Source organism: Pollachius pollachius (assembly GCF_949987615.1).
Source record: "Pollachius pollachius genome assembly, chromosome: 2".
Taxonomy (NCBI): domain Eukaryota; kingdom Metazoa; phylum Chordata; class Actinopteri; order Gadiformes; family Gadidae; genus Pollachius; species Pollachius pollachius.
This window is the reverse complement of record NC_136935.1, coordinates 39357663-39376690: the sequence shown is the minus strand read 5'-3', so window position 1 is coordinate 39376690 and position 19028 is coordinate 39357663. Positions and strand designations below refer to the sequence as shown.

The 19028-nt window shown below is 45.1% G+C and overlaps 3 protein-coding genes across 4 annotated transcripts in view; 2 read left to right on the top strand and 1 right to left on the bottom strand.

Moving 5' to 3' along the window:
• Positions 1-1400: 1400 nt before the first annotated feature.
• arhgef38 (Rho guanine nucleotide exchange factor (GEF) 38) lies at positions 1401-14290 on the top strand. The gene is made up of 14 exons (XM_079730227.1): positions 1401-1830; positions 5576-5754; positions 6120-6237; positions 6403-6550; positions 6676-6693; positions 6803-7002; positions 7510-7643; positions 7810-7914; positions 8319-8438; positions 8866-9285; positions 9767-9904; positions 10923-11124; positions 12589-12863; positions 13314-14290. The coding sequence occupies exons 1-14, from the start codon at positions 1551-1553 to the stop codon at positions 13494-13496; spliced, it is 2520 nt and encodes an 839-aa protein (XP_079586353.1). The 5' UTR covers positions 1401-1550; the 3' UTR covers positions 13497-14290.
• A 108-nt stretch (positions 14291-14398) lies between these two features.
• On the bottom strand, positions 14399-18761 carry ints12 (integrator complex subunit 12). Of its 2 annotated transcripts, none has more exons than XM_079729877.1 (7): positions 18673-18761; positions 17375-17538; positions 16915-17088; positions 16431-16615; positions 15975-16134; positions 15348-15500; positions 14399-15121 (listed from the first exon to the last, which is right to left on the bottom strand). In XM_079729877.1, the coding sequence occupies exons 2-7, from the start codon at positions 17528-17530 to the stop codon at positions 14570-14572; spliced, it is 1380 nt and encodes a 459-aa protein (XP_079586003.1). In that variant the 5' UTR covers positions 17531-17538; positions 18673-18761; the 3' UTR covers positions 14399-14569. The 2 variants fall into 2 exon arrangements, with proteins under 2 accessions (XP_079586003.1, XP_079586002.1); XM_079729876.1 differs by lacking the exon at positions 18673-18761 and adding an exon at positions 17755-17903.
• The window catches only part of gstcd (glutathione S-transferase, C-terminal domain containing), a gene marked incomplete at its 5' end in the record, with an annotated part of 37734 nt that continues 37143 nt past the window's right edge, over positions 18438-19028 (top strand). Inside the window, one exon of the mRNA XM_079729875.1 lies at positions 18438-18854. Within this exon, the coding sequence (XP_079586001.1) occupies positions 18438-18854 (417 nt within the window). The remainder of the gene's footprint in view (positions 18855-19028) is intronic.

Here is a 19028-nt window from a genome sequence, read left to right as displayed (position 1 = left end):
GACTATGGCCATCAAGGGCTCCAAGATTTCACAGTCTCTCAACACACTCACACCCCTCCCATTACCCACAACGACAAGCACACGCACACACAAACACAATTCACACCTACAGGCAATTTAGGATTGTTAATGAGTCTCCACGTCTTGGAGTAGACATTGATCACCTGAGCCCACCTGGGTTAGGTCTTCAGGGATACAACACTATATATTGCGATTTCACCCGGATAGCAAAGTATATAAGTTAATGTTAATATAATAGTAGAGGCTGTCGACTACAAATTGGGGAGGACAGGAGACATTATTTATTATGTATACAGAGCCATCATTCAGCAAATAAATCCTGATCTAAATGAACAAAGTAGTCAACATTCTTGATGATCTCACAACGATTTTGTAAAAGACACACAATACATTCATTGTGTTGAAGTTGTAAAAGTCCCTCAGTGTAGTGTCGGCAAATTTAAGTTTTTTGAAACTAGTAACAAATTACTATGAGACCACAATGCTCTGCATACTTTTTTTTTATAAGCACACTGATGCCAGGGTTTACAAACACTTTTAAGGGAATGATTGACAAGAGACAGTCACAGAGAGGAAGGAGCTCATTTAAACTTTAAATGTTAATTTAAGATAGTTTTTGCATGATTAAATTGTAAAAACTGTTGCATATAAATAATATATGCATATAGTTTGTCTTTGGACTAAATACAAAAAAAATGGTGTCATCATAATGACAACCATTGTATGATTATAATGGTAGTATCAGCATTTCAAGAGAACTGCACTTTGGAATGCTGCCTTTCAGGCCTAATCAGTTACATCTGTGCAGTGGTCATACAGATAACCAGCCGATTGAAATATGTAGACAACCCAGTGGCACTTGTTCATTATCGTTTGACTAACTTAATAGGTATGTGCTACTTTTTAATGAACGCACATGTTAACAATGTGTGCATGCTTGGTCTGATCTTTTAGATAATACTTTGTGTAGTGACCTGAGGAAACACACATGATACACAGTTAATCAGTTAATGTGCCAGATGGAAATCAAATCATATTGGATGTACCTAAACATTTACAATCAACTTTCATTATCTCATTGCATAACATGCAAATGTTTCCTCCTGCAGTATTTCAACGCGTAACATCTCACCCACATGCTGATTTCTGTCTTATAACACACAATGGTTTAAAAAGTATTAAAAGTAGAAGGATCAAAGATCAACAAATTGTTACAAGGAATTAATTTCCCCCTGAATTAATTTCCCCCTGGAACTGGTTATTTCCTTTCTGCTGGAATGATCACCATTTACAGGCAGGAAGCAAAGTGCAGCAAGGAGGGGGCGGGGTTTCCGTGCTCTCCTGTGACAGGTATAGAGTCACAGGGGCCGGCCTTTGGAGCACCTGTGAAGAACTGAGAGGCAGTCGGTACACTGACAGCAATACACCTGTCGCATTTCCCAGCCGCTCTCTCTTTCTCTCCCTCTCTCTCTCCTGTTTCCTGCCCTTCTCTCGTTCTTCCTCTGTCCTCCCGTCCAAAGAAGTCCTCCATGTTTAGATCCAGCAGCAGGGACCGCTCGGTGGACAGAGCAGCCATGGAGGCCAGCGGAGGGACTGAGAAGGAGAGGGACAAGGAGAAGGAGAAAGACAAGGAGAAAGACAAGGAGAAAGTGGTGAAGTGGAGGAACAGGCCTGTGTTCCTGCGTTACCTGGACAGGAGGAAGATGGACTCCATCGTGGACGACGACATGGCCGTAGGGGACATCAACCTGGGAACGCTAGTGAGAAGGAGTCAGTCAGACAAGACGGAGTACAGTGCTAAACTTAAAGGTACACAAGATAATGACCTCCCAGGGGGCGGGCGGGGGAGAACGGGCCATGGCAACAAACTTTGCACATATGAGTAAAGGTGTTGATGTGGAACGTTTGACTTACTTTTACTTTTCTCTTTTTTTCAAACGTGCTTTCTAACTGAGTTTTGTGAAAAGAATACTTTCCGGTGGCATTTTAACTCATTTTAACATATACAGACACACACAGGCCCACACATATAAACACAAACAGACACAGATAGTACAAACTATGCACATATACATATGTCATCAGGTTTAACTGTCTTAGCTTTACATAATGTATTTAATTTTTTTGTTGCATATTTTGATAACTACAATATTACAGGAAGCCATTTTAACTCTGCTTAACTGGATTTTAACATACACAGACATACAGTTTTCTCTCTCTCACACACACACACACACACACACACACACACACACACACACACACACACAACCACACAAACACACACACACACACACACACACACACACAAGCACACAAACACCTACACACAGGCACCAACACACCTACGGCCATACTATAGTAGGATGATAGGCTGTCCTCGGGTGTGTGTGGCTCTGCGTGCTGGGCACCTGTTGTGCTGCCGGGTGCTGAGCGGGACGTATTCCCACAGGAATGAGGTCACATATGCAAACTGGGCTCCTTACCTAAGCAGCACATAGGAGTGGTTGTAGAACGACAGCAGCGCGGCCATTTAGTCAACAAGCGCTGGGTTGAAAAACTCTTTATTGCTATTAATATTATCCTTAGGACATACTTAAAAAATAGGAATAATTTACAGACATGTGACAAAATCTATTGGAGTCTTCAAAGGGATGGCTGCTGTTTTGCTGTTGATGTGCACAGTGTTATTTGTGGCTATTGACATTAGAAACGCAGGCAGGGTGTTTGTCACAAGACTAGAACAAGGCTTCCGTGACTTAATAGCTCAGCTTTTTTGTTGATGTCATCACAACAGTGACCATTGTGTTTTATTTATTTCTTCAACAATGTCTGCATTCGAAGAAAAAACTGGCTTCACCTGTCCTTCCTCAACCATAGTACTTCCATGACCAGGAATGTTGGCCTGCAGGCCACATAAGCCCCATTAGTACTCTGACAGATCCAATTCAGTCTGTAGACTGTCTAGTGCTACTTGTTCATTGTCTTATGCCTACATGAACAAATACTCACCTCAATTATACACACACACACCTATTGAGCCACTTATGTGTTGATTTAGACAAACGTTATGTAACTCAGCATGCATCGTGACTAAATACAAGTTCTGACTTTGAGGAAAAGGAACTAATTTTCCCAGCTCCAACCACCTGTCACAAGAGGATATACATGTGTAAACTTTCCGATCTAAATTCAAATTTTGTGATGGATAGTGCTTTTCCTGACACAAAGTAACTGTTTTCATCAACACTTTATCCCCCCCCCCCCCCCCCCCCCCCCCCCCACCAACACACACACACACACCCCTCATACCATGGTCGCCTATGGCAGCAGGTTTGTCCAGGGGGTGTTTTCGGTCCAAACCTGAAACACCCGCCCCCTGGTTTCTGAAGGACTTTAGCCCCAGTCATGGTAATGCGTGTTGTGCTTGACATTGTATAACCACTGCAAATATTGACAAAACGATGACTTCACCGAAAGAGGAAACGTGTGAGCTGCTGATCGCAGTGATCTTCTCTGTCCGTCAAACTGGTTATTCAGGTGTCAAAATACGACAATGATCTAGTAAGCCACTACAGAACTGCTGATGCTGATTGCTTCTTTCTGTTTTGCACAGTCTTTGGCGACAGTGTCAGATGTTTAATCATAAACACTCGTACACAGTCAATTATGTGTGTATTTGTGTCTGTCAGTGTAAGCCAAGAGTCTGTGTGTAGGGGTGGTGGGTGACAATCCTGTGCTTAGGCTATTTGATTGAAATTGAGATTTGAGCTAAATAAACATAAACATGTTGCATAAGAGCGGGAAACAGCCACATCCACAGCATTCAATTAGCATTTGTTGCGCTCTGAAACTGTATTGCTGCTATCTTTGCCAGCTAGCGCTACCTCAATAAAGAGATCTTGTCACTTCAATGGGACTTGCCTGGCAAAATGGTTTTACAAATATAAAAATAAACATATAATGTAAGTACAGCTTTACAACTGTACTACATTTTAGGTTGAATATAAACAGTTCAACAAGGTATTCAGATGGCCACCCTTACAGTGGTACTCTTTCAGGGCCATTCCTTCTTAATACACGTCGAGATATTATACAAAGATAAATAACTCACTCAAGTGTGTGCTATCAGAAACTCAGTAGCAAGGTCTAATATTTCCTATTTGCTCGCCGTTGGACACACGATACAGCCAGACCCTTGTGTTCCGGGCCCTTCCGTTCAAGGGCCTTCTGAATGGGCCGAGCGGTGAAAGGCCCTGTATCCACTTTCATGGGAACTCCTATCAAGGTGAACGTTCCTTTCTACACACACATTGAAAAGCTATACCCCGTCCATTACCCTATCATAAGCCAGATCCCCTTGATCTAAGGTAGGAATGTGCCCCAGAAAGCTAAATCTACACTGCAATCTATACTACAATCCATACTTATTATGTACTGTTTGCATTGTGTGTATGCATGTGAATTATAATTGCCTTACGCAGTGTATTTTGCTGAAGCATTAAAGGTGCAAGCTGCAGGTTTATGGGCAGCCCTGACCCCCAACCAATAACTTTTTGTCATTAGTGGAAGTAAGTAGAGTATTCTGTGTTAAATGCTTCAAATGGAATTTATTGAGTAACACAAAACAAATCGATCAGCCATGTTTAGCTGTACAAACGCATGGCGTGCAATGTGAAATACACTCAAATACTTTAATGCGTGTGTGTCTGTGTGATAATTTTTTTTACTGGGGATGAACTCGCTGGGTTTTGCAACTGTGCAGAGATAGTGCACATTGCAAAATGCCCGTTTTCATGTGTGTGTGTGTGTTTGTGTTTTTTCACACACCGTCGTGCTTCCTCACTGTCTCACAGCAGATAGAATACTTGCAGATTACAGCAGTGTGACGATGTGTTCCGTAACACGACACAACCCTGAACCTCTCTCTCACTCTCTCTCTCTCTCTCTCTCTCTCTCTCTCTCTCTCTCTCTCTCTCTCTCTCTCTCTTCCAAAAGAGGAAGTTGCTCGTGGAGGCGATTAGCAGGAGTGGAAGCATTGCTTCTATCAAGAACACCTCATTGGCTGCCCTTCCCCTATGCCAACGATGAGCAGCAGCCAGGGGAAGATTAGGGCAGCAGAGTAATTGACAGGCTGCTGCACCTGCCTGGCTCCTTAAATGAGGCCTTTTGGCGCTCAGTCAAATGCCATTAATTTCTGCGGAGGAGTCAGGTGATTGTAGGCTAGGGTATGTCAGTGTTGTGTGCAGAATCACCGAGCCGGTGTGCACACTTACACTTAATACATTAAACTGAATCTATTTTCATCCGTAACTGTTTAATGTAGGATGCGATTAAAAGTACTTAAAAGTACTACCCTCTGCTTTTCTCATTCTTCTCATTTTGGGGATTAATAAAGCAAATCTTCCCCAATATTTTTCTTTGTCTTCTATTATTTACAGTGTGTCTATTCAGCTTTGACTCCGCATTTCATCAACAGACAGCGGTCCTCTTCCTCTGGAATGTCATCACCTCACCCACCACCTCTCCCCTCTGTCTCTTCGGTTCCCTCTAGAGAAAATGACCCCCAATGCCCTGTCCATGCCGCTGCCGCCCGACTCAGAGGAGGTTCGCTGCAGGAAGATGAGCCGCAGGGCCAAGGTCATCCAGGAGCTGGTGCAGACGGAGAAAGACTACCTTACGGACATGGAGCTCTGCGTGCGAGAGGTGGTGAAGCCTCTGAGGGAGCTGCAGGTACGCTGCCCCCTGCGTTATACGATGAAATCCCTAGAGTATTGCTTCAGTATCGAAGTATCAACCGCACTAACCCTCCCCCAGTCAAACCAAAAATCCATGAGGAAACAATGAATGATTCAGCGGTTTTATAGAAGTGATGGTTGGGGGGGGGGGAATTATGTCTAGTGCCTCAGGTGTTTGAGCCAAATGTTTCTGGGTTCAAACCCCCAATGTCCACAATGTCCATCACTGCTCAAGGATGCTTTGAGCAAGATGCATAACCCCTACTTGCAATTTCATATATGTAAAAAAAATAATAATCTGCAAAATAGACGAAAAACCAAAATAAGTATTACAGGTAAACATGTTGTCTGTTCCTCCAGGTGGTGGATGTGGACCGCCTGTTCACCAACATGGAGGCTGCATGTGAGGTGTCTGCTGCCTTGGTTCTCCAGCTGCAGGAGGCTACAGCGGAGCCCGACCTGGAGGCTGTCGTCATTGGTGATTATGCTCTGCTTGCTCTTCTAGGAGGTCCTCTGTAGTCAGGGGAAGAAGTGGCTCCATTCCTTAATGACATGCATCTGCAGTTTAGAAGTGGATTTGGATTAAAGCTTCTGTTAAAAAAGTATGTCTTGTCGACGCTCTTTTATGTTGTTTTTTTTATAGGGGACATCTTCATCCAGGCCAAGGGAGCGTTGGAGGACGTCTATAAGATTTACTGCTACCACCACGATGAGGCCAACCAGCTTCTCAAGACCTACGAGAGAGACGAGGAAATTAAACAGCATTTAAACACATGTATTCTATCTCTGAAGTAAGAAGACGCCTTGAAACATTAACCAAACAGTATATTTCTTTCTTTGTAAATATCAAGGAAAAAAAGCAATCATATTGGGAATCTATAACTCATCAATTCTATTTCTGCACATTTTCTTCCAGGCAAATATATGACCTTGAGTAAGTGCCATATTATGTTAAGTTTGTATGAATATTTTTTTTCTAAATGATCCTAAATGATGCGCATAACCTAACCTTAGCCATTAACCCTATCCTTTACCCGCACCAGAGGGAAGCCCAACCTGCTGAACATGGGTTCGCTGCTCATCAAGCCAGTGCAGAGGATCATGAAGTACCCCCTCCTGCTGGGAGAGCTGTGGCAGGCCACCCCTAACGACCACCCTGACTACCCGCCTCTGCAGGAGGCATACACCGCCATCAAGATCATCAACGTCAACATCAACGAGTTCAAACGACGGAAGGATATCGGTGAGCGATGATGATGATGACGAGGACGATCATTTTTCCTTTGTTTAACAATGATACAGTTCAGCGATTAACATTTGAGAGAAATCGCTGTGAGTATGGAGGCCCTTGTAGCTTGTTAACAGTGACGACATTTGTGAAAGCACACACAAATAGACACCCCTATGCACACACAAACACACACACGTACACAAATCATAGCGATTATATATCCAGACGCCGGCTTGGCTATGGGTTGGGCCGTTTCAATGATTAGCCAAAGGCCCATTCACACGTCAGAGCGTAGTAATGTGAGGTGCACTTTTATCACACTGTACAACTGTGTTATTTATTATGGCTAACCAAACACCAGGATCTTTTTATTGCTGTGCTTATGATAATGGAGACATGTGTTTGCTTCAAGGCCCGTGTGGTTGTGATACGTGTTGAGATTGAAACGGGTGAAACCATCACCACTGTACCTAAATGTCCCCCCTCTCCCAATCTCCCCAACACCTATCTGCCTCCCAGTCATGAAGTACAAGCGGGCCGACGACGAAGGCTCGCTGAGAGAAAGACTGCAAAAGATCAACATCCGCTCCATCAGGAAGAAGGGCGACCGATTCGCCGGCTATCTCAAGATCCTCGCTGGTGCCGAATCTCAGGTGAGAGCAGCATTCCCCCTTCCCTCGTTGACTATTTTGTGTAAACATGGCGGCATTGAATTAAAGGTTAACACCGGATTGGGAGTATGCATATGCACTGTACAGGTGATTGCCTTAGAGAGGTGTGTATATAACGCTGAGGCTGATTATTCCTTATCACCTGTAGGTTAAGGACGAAGCGTTCGACAAGGAAGAGAAGCTGTTCAGGAGCCTGGAGAAAGCGGTGAAGCAACTGGTCAAGGACGTCCACTTTTATCTGCAGCAAGCACAGGTACTACTCAGACGATAGCTCCCACACGTGCTGGCACTTTTAAAGAGCTGCTATTTTATGACCAGGTGTGAATGGGATTAATCATTACAAGCGGTTTCAGAATCTTCCCTGCCCTTTGACTTTGTTTCATCACAAGTGAGAGTGTCATACCCAGATGTATGCTGATATGATTAATCAGTCTGCCAGCCTACCCAGTGGACAGTAGCAACTGGTAGGCTTATCTATCTGTCCTACATCCAGGGGGACACTCCCACTTGTGATTTCACTATGTCGCTGGGTAGGGCAGATTTTCAACCAGCTTGTAATGGCTAATCACACTCACACTCGGTTGTAAAATAGGAGCCCTTTAAAGATTCCCATTGTCTTTTCCCATGTCCTCCCCCCAACCCCAACCCCACCCGCAGGAGATGGTGTCTGTAGCGGTCCATAATGTCCAGGACCTGGAGATCATAGTGAAGGACTCCCATAAACACATCACTAATGGAACACACCACGAGAACACCCCAGACCCCTATAAGCACTTTGTGAGTGGGACGGGCTGCTTATATACCAAACAGACTTTAAACCATTAGCTGTGTCTCTGCTTTTTGTTTTCTTCCGCACCCTTTCTCTTTGTATAATGGGCTCTGTGAAAAAGCTCCGCTCAGCAGTGCAGAGGTGCTGTGCAAACACTCAACTGCATATATTTTAATGAACTGTAAAATCGTTCAAATTGTTTGTTGACTTGAAAAATGTGGACTTTGCATTGCGGGAAAAAACCAAGCATCTATTTAACTTTAAATCTGCATAAATTCCTTCCTCCACATTGCAGAAGTAAGGGTTTTTGCATATGCCGAGTTTTTGTGTTGTTGCCGCCAGAATCTAGAATAAGAGAGGGTCTAGGGTTGTGCTTTCAGCGTTTGTAATCACCTGTATTCCCTTCTTCTGTCTCCCCCCTCACCATCCCTCCAGAAAGAGCAGCTGGAGCGTTTGGTGCTCGCCCCTCTCACCTGCCTGCAAGGCATGTTCTCCGCGCCGCAGAAGCTCATCCAGAAACGCTACGACAAACTGCTGGACTACTGCAGTCGCCTGGAGCGCTCCTCCTCCTTCAACTCCACCTTCTCCTCCACCTACTCCTCCTCCAACCCCTCCTCCTCCTGCTCTTCTTCCTCGCCATCACCCTCTTCCTCCACCCCTTCGCCCGTGTCGGACGCACAACTGCCGGCCAGGCGGGACTACGTGGCTCTGAACGGCCAGCTGGTGGAGGAGCTGCAGCGGTTCAACGTGGCGGCGTACACCATCCTGGTCAACTGCGTGGTGTTCCTGGTGGCGCTGCTCCGAGGGCTGACCGACACCACCCGGCACAACGTCCCCTCCAAACACCAGCTGCCTGTGAGGGCCATGCACACGTTAACAAAACACCACCAGACCCAACCACCAGATAAGAGGACCTTAGGTGTACTTTAAAGGTGACGTATTATACGCCCAGGTGTGCGTGTGATTAGCCGTTACAAGCCGTTTTGAAAATCTGCCTCGTCAGACATCACGAGTGGGCTTGCGTCCACCAAGAAGTGTGACGGATGGATGAGCAACTACAGCTCATCCATCATTTGCCGTAGTCCACTGGGTAGACTGGTAGATCCAGCACACATCTAGGTGGACACACCCACTTGTTATATAAGAAGAGGCAGAATAAAAAAAAAAGAAGCTTATAACGGCGAATCACAATCACACCTGGTGGTATAATAGGTCAACTTTAATAATGTACCAGATGGGAAATTTCACATCAGCGTCAGAGCAGAAGCATACACCCATTAGTTGTGAAAAGGTTTTCCATCTTCTCATGGTTTTGGTTTGTTTTCGTTTTTTCCAGGCCCCGTTGTCGAACATCAACGAGGTGCAGAACAGCATCATGGACGAGCTGAACAATCTGACCTTCGTCAAGGACAATGCGCAGAAACTGATGGAGCGCAAGGTCAGCTTTGAGCGCCAACGAGAGAAGAAACCCATGGTAGGTTCTGCTGTGGCAGGGTTGCCATGCCGGGAGATCTAAGTCTTAAGTCTGAGAACTGCACACAGAGATAGTTGTGAACAACAGAGGGCACATGGCAACTCACTGACACAACCCCCCTAGGAATCATCCTCCGGGGGGTTGGCTGTAATGCCATCATGTGCATAGGACCGCATTCTGTTATTGTCAGTGCGGTGTGCCTGAGAGTGGATCTGGTTGCTCTCAGAGTGTCATTATTCTAACAAAGCCCTCTGGTATTACCCCCCCCCCCCCCCCCCCCCCCCCCCCCCCCCCCCTCCATTGACTTCTCTATCCATGTGTAGCTAAACACAGTACAGTGTGTGCTGTGGCCACAGCAACCAGGAGACAAGTGACAGGACTTGAATACTTTTACTGCTGAAAGAGGAACGTATGGTTCCTTCTACTTCAGCTGTGTAACACTATTATAAGGCGTTAAATATAAAATTGTTGTCATACACCCAAAAACAAAACTTAAGGTATTTTTTATTATGTATTTCTCGTAATACACTCCTGCACCTCTGGTTGGTGCAGAGGTGGAAGAAAATTCTAGTTTGAAAAACTAGATCAAGAATACCTTTAACTTCAGGATGACGCATTAAAAAAAGAATGTATCCAGAGAATGTATTAATGGATCCACTGAATGGATCTAATCCAACTACTGCACTATAGATTTGCATAGGCTGCTGCTGCCATTTGTTCCATATAAATCACATAACGTCAAGTCATTTTAATTGTCCAGCCCATATTAGTAAATTTATTCAGCCGGTGATTCACAGCCAAACACACTTGATCCCAAACCTTCTAATGGGCACCTGATAACCCCCCAATTCCAAAGAGAAGAGACCTTGAAACCCCACACTGAGGAGGGATCCCTCCTCGTAGAAGCAGTTAGGTGTGCGATCGGTGCCTAAGAAGGCTGGCTCCCAAAAACGCAAGCACCGACCGAAAAACAACCAAACCCAAATGCCCATCCTGTTTTGGTGTCTTGGTGGTCAAGGTGGAGGAGGTGCAGCATCAGACGGAGCCGGACCGCGTGTGGCTGCTGTCCGAGTACCCTGCCTCCCAGCTCTACCAGCTGAAGAGGAAGTGCAACGGCAGCCAGGAACAGGACCTCAGTCTGCTGGAGGGGGAGCTCGTGGCCCTGCTGGAGGACAGCGACCCCCACGGCAGCAGTACCCGTTGGCTCGTCCACACCGGAGGTCTGTGTTTCTGTATGCATGTGTGTGTGTGTATGTGTGTGTGTGTGTTTATTCATTGCGACCCTTTACACAACCATCTTATTTTTCGGCGTAAAATAAGCAAATATCCTTATTGACACTGATATGGTAACTCAACACGCAAGACCAATTCCCGAGGGGTTTGCTGATGTCATGGTTGTTCTGTGTGCCTGGAGATGGTTGCTTCACAACACCGTCTGTTCACTCTTTCTTTCTCTCTCTCTCGCTCTCTCTCCATCTCTCTCTTTCCATATCTTATGTGGCTCAATAAGGCACCTGTGATCCTTTCGTCTTGGTTGGAACAAACAGCTTGCTTAGGGTTGCGTCTGTAGCACAGTATTAGAATGCTCTCCTTAAGGCCTTATTCACGGAGAAAAATACATTAAAACTGTTATCAGTCTGACACTTCTTTATTACTTGTGTTACAAGCAACTCTTAATGGCTGTGTTTTTGGAAAGGAAGTAGATGGAACTGTAGATCCATACAGTTCCCTCCCCTGAGAGTCAGAGAGTTCAGGTTGTGCAGCGTACGGTTGTTTTAGATATTGCACTTAATGAGTCACTGTTCTTCTTTTGAACCTCTGCTTCTGCAATCGTGGAAATAGGACTAGGAAATAGGTAGCCTGGCTATTGACAGACCAATCTCAATCGTAGATTGCATGTTGGTCTGGGGAAGCTGCTTTCATTTTATTCAGCTCAAGGGGCGTGATCATCGGGCCTGGTTCAACTGACTCTGTACACAATTGGCTGCTTGCCGCCGCTTCCCTGTCGTCATTGTGTTAAACCAGCCAATAGTGCGCCGGGGGGGGAGAAGCCAGCCTGGTGATTGGCTCCCGCAAAAACAGATCGGAAGCAGAAAGAAACTTATTGCTCTTCTCCAGACCCTTCTGCAGGGCGAATTCATATCGCCAGCAGAATGGGGGGGGGGGCTACCCAATCTAGGAAATAGGAATAGGTTTTCTTATGGGTTATCAAGCTGAATGATGGCAGATGCACAATGGGATTCAAAAAAGTGTACATTAATATCTTATTAAAATTACAAATACATCACATTTAGGCTATTCCATTATTATCTGTGTAATATAGTCTGTTCTTCCAGTTCTACATTGGAATGTTTATCCTCTCCCATATATAATGGCACGGAATACAAGCAACGTAGTTAATTTAAAGTTATCTGCACAGTGGCTTAACTATAATAAAGTATGTTCCAAACAAGATAGAGCTTAGTATCATCGACCAACTATTATCCATGCTAAACATGCTAAACTATATAATGCTAAAAGTGACAAAGTCTATCAGCATTCACTCCTCCTATTGATCCAAGTATGACCAGATAATAACAAATTGTGCCATTGAGTGTGAGTGCATGTGTGTGTGTGTGTGTGTGTGTGTGTGTGTGTGTGTGTGTGTGTGTGTGTGTGTGTGTGTGTGTGTGTGTCTCCCTCAGGTACCCAGGGCTACGTCTACTCCACCTTCCTGAAGCAGTACAACCCTTTGAGGGACGTGAACAGGGCCGGGCAGAGTGTGGTAGAGCAGCCCCAGGAGCAGCTGGTGGATGAGGACTTTGACAACCTCAGTCTGTTTGTGTCAGGCAGCGGCAACAGCAGTCTGCGGAGCTTCAGCCTCCACACGGCCGACAGCGGCTCTATCCTGTCCGGCCTGCAGGGGGAGCTAGAGGGCCTGCAGGACCTGGAGGAGTCAGTGGACGAGGACCCTCAGCAGGTGTGTGTGTGTGTGTGTGTGTGTGTGTGTGTGTGTGTGTGTGTGTGTGTGTGTGTGTGTGTGTGTGTGTGTGTGTGTGTGCGTGCGTGCGTGCGTGTGAGTCCATAATTGCAAGACTACTGGAAGAGAAGCACTGAGAATAACCACATTTAAATCCATCCATCCATATCTATATATTACAGTGAAGAACGTATTGGTGTATAAAGCTCCAATGTACACCCAGACATTTCAGCTATGGTGCCAGAACAGTTTATAGTGCTTAGGTTGTTCACAGCCTGAAAGTTGTGGGTTCGGAGAACCCCAATGTCCGCAGTCTACCTGTCCCTTGAGCATGATGCCTGAACCCCAACATGCTCATTGAAGTATACAAAAGAAGCACTTCAAGACCCTTTGGAAAAAAGGCATCTGCTAAATGACATTTTGTTATTTTCTGTCTCATTTCCTCTCCAGTTTTATGCGGTGCATGCGTTCCAAGCACGCTGTGAGCAGGAGTTGACGTTACAGGAGTACCAGCACGTAAGGATCCTCCAGTTCTCTGACCAGGGCGGGAACAAGGACTGGTGGCTAGCTGAGTGTCATGGACAGAAAGGCTACGTTCCCGCCAACTACCTAGGAAAGATGTCCTATGCCTAAAAACCTAAAAACAAATGGCATGATCAATTCACTTGGGCCCTTTATAGTAACGATGTTGAAGTGCTGCAGAAATGTCAAGGATTGCAATGGATTAATATCCATAATGCACTGTAAAACAGGTGTTTAGCTGAACAATTTTCATTGCCATCAGATTTGTACAATACAGACGGCCAGCACATTTTGGTTCTTCATGCAAGTGAGCTGTCAAGGGGTGATGCCACCAATTTATGTAACCACGCCGAAACATTTACGGCACATAATTTGTGTCAGAATTTCCCCTATTCCCTGCCTTACTTTTCCCCTAACAGTACAAAGTGTGGAATGGGAATGTGGGATTGAGGGAACAACCAATTTGAACATGGAGTACTGGTTTTCACTTGATTATATTGTGTTAACCCTAACCCTATAAAGGTTTTATCAAATAGAAAATAGTATCGAGTGTGAATGTGATATAGTTAACGCCTCACTTCTGAAGGATATTGTGAGGAAATTACTTAACCCATTATCAAAGCTTTCAGGCCAGAAGTGTTGGCCTTTAAACCTCAATTGTCTTGACAGATTATGACTAGAAGAGATATATATATATATATGGGCAATTTTGCCTAGCACTTTGTATTGTGACAAACAGTGTTGTTAATATATTTATACTAATGGATAAAATGAAGTGATCGACTCCCGTTAATGAAGTAAATGTTTATGTGAAACTCTGAAATGATGAAATCTATATATGTGAAATTGTGAATATTGCTCTTACACATATTTTGTTAATTATTAAATAAAGATTCTCTATTATATAATTACGACATGCGTGGAATGAAATACTGTTCTGCAATCACGACACTTTATTTTATTTTTTTAGTTTATTTAGTTTGTCAATAAAAAATATAGTTATTCACGGGTAACATTTGTTTAGACCAAACCAAACGAGGCACATAGACTCCAGCAGCACTTAAAACGAGAAACAAAGAGCACCCTCGTGAACGGTGTCACACCCTTTACAGGTGGATCATTAAACAAAATGTCTGCCCTCATTCCCCACATCCGCGCTCAGTCTCTCTCCTCCGCACCTACGCTCACTTCTTGAGCTTCTTCTGCGCCGCCTTCTTCTTCACCATCTGAAGGCGCTTCATGGCGTTCAGCTGGGACTCCTGCGAGGTGGGGGCCTTGTCGCCCGCGACCGCCTTCGAACCGTTCCCGTTGTTGCCGTTCCCGCCCCCATTGCTCCCGGACCCTCCGCCGTTCCCCCCTGAGCCGTGGGACGACCCCGGGGACCCCCCGCCCCCGGAGGGCGCCTTCCCCTGGCCCTCCCCGCTGGAGGAGCGGTTGAGCGACTGCTTGCCCAGGGTGAGGGGCGGCGGCTGCTTCGACGGAGCCGCGCTCGAACCGCCCCCGTTGCCGCCGGACGGTTTGGCCGTCCCCGCTCCGTTTTTGGTCCCCCCCGCCAGTCCGGACAGCCCCGCTGGCTTCTGGGCGCTGGCGTTGGTGCTGGAGCCCGAGGATGCCAGCTTGGCGCTGGACATAACGGAGGAAGGGGTGGTCTTGGCCACGAAGGCGGCCCACCCCGTGAGGCCGCTGCCTGCGGAAGACGCGCCGGCGCCGCCGGGGTTGGCTGCAGGCGCGGAAGTCTGCGGGGGAAACGGGGAGGAAGGTTTCCAATTAAAGGTATAACATCGAGCTATCAAAACCCAGGATCATTTCATTGGAAGGTCAGGATCATTGAAAAAATAAATCATTCATGTGATGTTAACTAAAAAAAATCAAGAGCCAGATAAAGAATAAGACAATATGTTAATAAGGACAAAATCCCCTGATTGATTCTATAAAGAGCTAAAAAACACTTGGAACACCTACCTTCAACTCGGTTCTTTTGAACGCTTGAAAGCTGCTGGCGGTGTCGGCCTTTGACTTCACCTCTGTCTTCTTCACCAGCGCGTCCTTCACTACGGGGGCCGCCGAGGCCGCGACGGGGCTAGACTTCTGGGGAGGCTTCTGGGGTTTCTGGGCCTGGAAAGTAAACACACGCACACACACACACTTTTAAGCAGTGATATTAATACATTTAAATGACATTTACATAAGGCCGGAGCTTTAACCAAAGCACTTTTCCGATGAAGCTAAGAAGAAGCCAAGCACAATCTCCCTCTCCTAAACAACAACAACAGAATCTGCAATGCTTTCGGGTATTACTTTGACTACAGTTGTTGTTGTCAAAACTCTGTTTGTCCTATGAAACCACTAGACGGAGTGAGCTGTAGGAATCAGAACACAAGGAGAGTCTACAGGTCTCAAGACTAGCATTTCTACTTGTTGGGGAGAACCCTTTCTCTTATATCTGTATACAAATCTTCTAAAGAAATGACTGATGAAAGACCTATGAGAAAATGAACTCGCAACCACCTGGTAAAAGGTGGCAGTCTTGAGCCCTCGGTCTAGGTAGGAGCATCAAAGTCCCATCCCCGGTGATGGAGAAGGACTTACCAGGCGTTTCATCTGCCTGGTGCAGCGGGCGCAGTGCCAGATGAGGCGCGGGTCGTTGACCTCCTTGTCCGTCACCTGGGGCTTGTGGCAGTCCTGGTGGTACAGGTTGTGGCACTCCTGGCACTCCACCAGCTGGTTCCCCATGGTGACCGTCATCTGCCTGGAGTCATTGGCAGGTGCACAAAAAGGGTGTTGGCATCAACTGTTCCATCAATAGATCTCCGAAATGATTCACTCCACGCATGCTGGTGATTGTTGAGAATGAGGACGTACTTGATATTTATCTTTTATATTTCTTAATGATCAATTTTGCGTTAACCATATAGGTCTATTACATTTTTGGAATAATTGTCCAATTGTATTTTGCATGAATTCCTTGTGACAACATACCAAGACAAATATTCATTCTGATTGAGCTGATTTAACTATTGTTAGTTAAACAGGTGACCCCCTCACCTGCACACCACACAAGCCAGGCCCATCTCCATGGCAAAGTCGTCTGCGTTGGTCTCATCGTAGTCGTGCATGCTGGGCTGGACGAGGTCCTTGCTGGTCTGAACGGTGATGGGCGATGAGCGGCTCTCCTGCTTCTCCAGACGCGGCTTTTTAGGAGGCTCCACCTCACACAGCTCAACCCTGATCTGTGTCAACCCATGGGAAAGAACATGGTTATAATGTACAATATCCCGTACATAACAAATGCATTATAAGCCGATTTACTTGATCCTGTGAATACGAGCAGGTGAAGTTGCATTTAGCTTTTCGTTTTTGGGTGGATGCTTTCATCCAGAGCAACTTACAGTAAACTTCAGATAAATCAAGGAGCAGGTAAGGATGCCTGCATGTAGACTGCAGGCATCGGGGATCAAACCCGCTACGTTTGGCTAGGTAGTCAAACATCCTGCCCACCGTCATGACTAATGTACTACTAATGCATTACCTTCTCGGCAGGGCGTTTCTCTGCCTCCTTCTTGCTCTTCTCCGAGTGGATGGACTTACTGCTGCCGCTGCCGCTGCTGCTGCTGCTCGGGGAGGAGGAGGAACTGGACGACGACTTTGAGTCCTGCTTACTGAGGCTGAGCTTGGACACAGACCCCTTTGGAATCTCAATGTCCTAATTATAAAATATAAAAAACACAATGTACCAGAATTTTTACTTTTCAAGAAACATTCAAGAAGTAAAGAACAAAATATCGACTGAGGTTATTTATAATGCATTAATAACAATGAGACTAAATTCAATATACAGTATATATAGGCCAATACAAAAATTATATATCATAAAGCATACCAGGAAATTAAACACCATATAGCACAGAGGACATGTCGAGTCAAGCAAGTTAACGTTTATAGCATTGCATGTCATAAACAAGGAAATAGACCATGTGTGTACAGCTTACCTTTATCGATGATCGGTAGGATGAATCACTACCTCTGGACATAGACTCGTCGAGCAGGGCTCTGAGTTTCTCAGCAGAGTCTTTGCTCTTGGAGTGCAGGAAACCCAGACCCTTGAGGAAGATCGGATCCAACTCCAGACTCAGGGCTGTTGCCATGGTTTAAACTGCAGGTGGAGAATGCATGGTAAAGCTTTGATTAAACTCAAAAAGCTTCGTAAAGTCCCATGTCAGTTAAACTCCTCTTGCCATTAGAATGGCATTACAAAGTCAGAAATGTCCAGGATTGTTAAGGTCTCTGATAAAGCACAATGACAGATAGGGATGTTACAAAGGGTTGCACTCTATTCAATTGTATTACTATCACGTCCTTGTTCGTTTACCTTTCTTATAACGTACGAAAGTGAGTAGAAGGTACGAAACCAACAGCTGTGCAGTATTTACAAAGGACACAAACTAAATGTTAACGGACATTAGACAGAAATCCAGGCACTGATCAGCCGGTTTGGTCCATATATGTGAGTCGCACTTCAGCTGCTTTTCCGTCTTCATCTGGCGGTGCATCCGTTTTATAACTCCGGAGGAAACTGAAAATACTTTATAAGATTTATTTTTACATTTGAAAAATGTAACATTGATCTTACGCGTTATTATTTAATAATAATTATTAATCTAATAGCCTAGAATTTTTTAAAAATATTTATTGTGGACTATTTTACACCTTAGTATAATATTGGTGTGCCGGTAGAGAGACCTGGCAGCGCACGGGGGCACTGTAGAGCCATCAAAGCCTATTTAATGACAGAGATGTAAGGCGAGGAAGTGGTTCCACATAACGTGGTTTGAGTTTGAGGCTGGGCAATCGGTTACTGTGGTAAAGTTAATCTATATAATAGTGTCATTAGTCTCCGATTCAACCCAGATTAATTATTTAATTGGCTTGACAGGTATGTCACACAATATCAAATGTTGACATTCATTCTCCACATCCAATATTGATCGTTGGCAATAACATGATTTGTCAAACAATTAACCCATGTCTTATTATTTCCTTGTAGTATCTACAATGAAGTCCGAGGATCAACGACAGCATTCTCTCTATTTAGAAATCTCCTTCGATGATGATGATGACAATCCCTCAATTCCCTTGCGCACCTCAATTGTCCTCTTTCTCATTTCCTACTGCAAGTCCAAGTCTTTCAAAGTGTTTCTCGTCAGTGCCAGGCCAATAATTGCTCACACCTTGGAAAACCATGTCATAGTAGCAAGTGATTTTTCTGTAGTCCAATTGGAAGACGTACCTGCGTTAGCAAGAGGCTGTCGTCTGCCCGTAGTTTTAGATGAAACGGAGATGCATTGCAGAGCAGGACTGGCTGTGGTCCTTCGGCACATCATTGACAAGACGACGGAGGCTGATCCGTCCCGGAAGGATGTGCTAGAACTGTTAGGCTTCAAGAAGACATGCCTCAAAGCCTGTGCTGAGGTAGGCTTCCATGCACCTAAACAATACAATACATGAATATCCTTAGTATTATAATGGTATTGCAATACAATATGTTATTACATGAATCCATCAAAACAGTGCTTCTCTTTTAAGTCTTTAAACATAGTGATGAATCAGACATGGCATGTGTTTGCGGGCATCCCATGACTACAT

Coding starts and splice junctions, on each gene's coding strand:
- ints12 (XM_079729877.1), bottom strand. CDS start 17,530: ATGGCAACAGCCCTGAGTCTGGAGTTGGATCCGATCTTCCTCAAGGGT. Junction 16,135..16,430: donor CTGGCTTGTGTGGTGTGCAG/GTGAGGGGGTCA, acceptor CAATGACTCCAG/GCAGATGACGGTCACCATGG. Junction 15,501..15,974: donor CCAGGCAGATGAAACGCCTG/GTAAGTCCTTCT, acceptor TTTACTTTCCAG/GCCCAGAAACCCCAGAAGCC.
- arhgef38 (XM_079730227.1), top strand. CDS start 1,551: ATGTTTAGATCCAGCAGCAGGGACCGCTCGGTGGACAGAGCAGCCATG. Junction 7,915..8,318: donor TTTATCTGCAGCAAGCACAG/GTACTACTCAGA, acceptor CCCCACCCGCAG/GAGATGGTGTCTGTAGCGGT. Junction 12,864..13,313: donor TGGACGAGGACCCTCAGCAG/GTGTGTGTGTGT, acceptor TTTCCTCTCCAG/TTTTATGCGGTGCATGCGTT.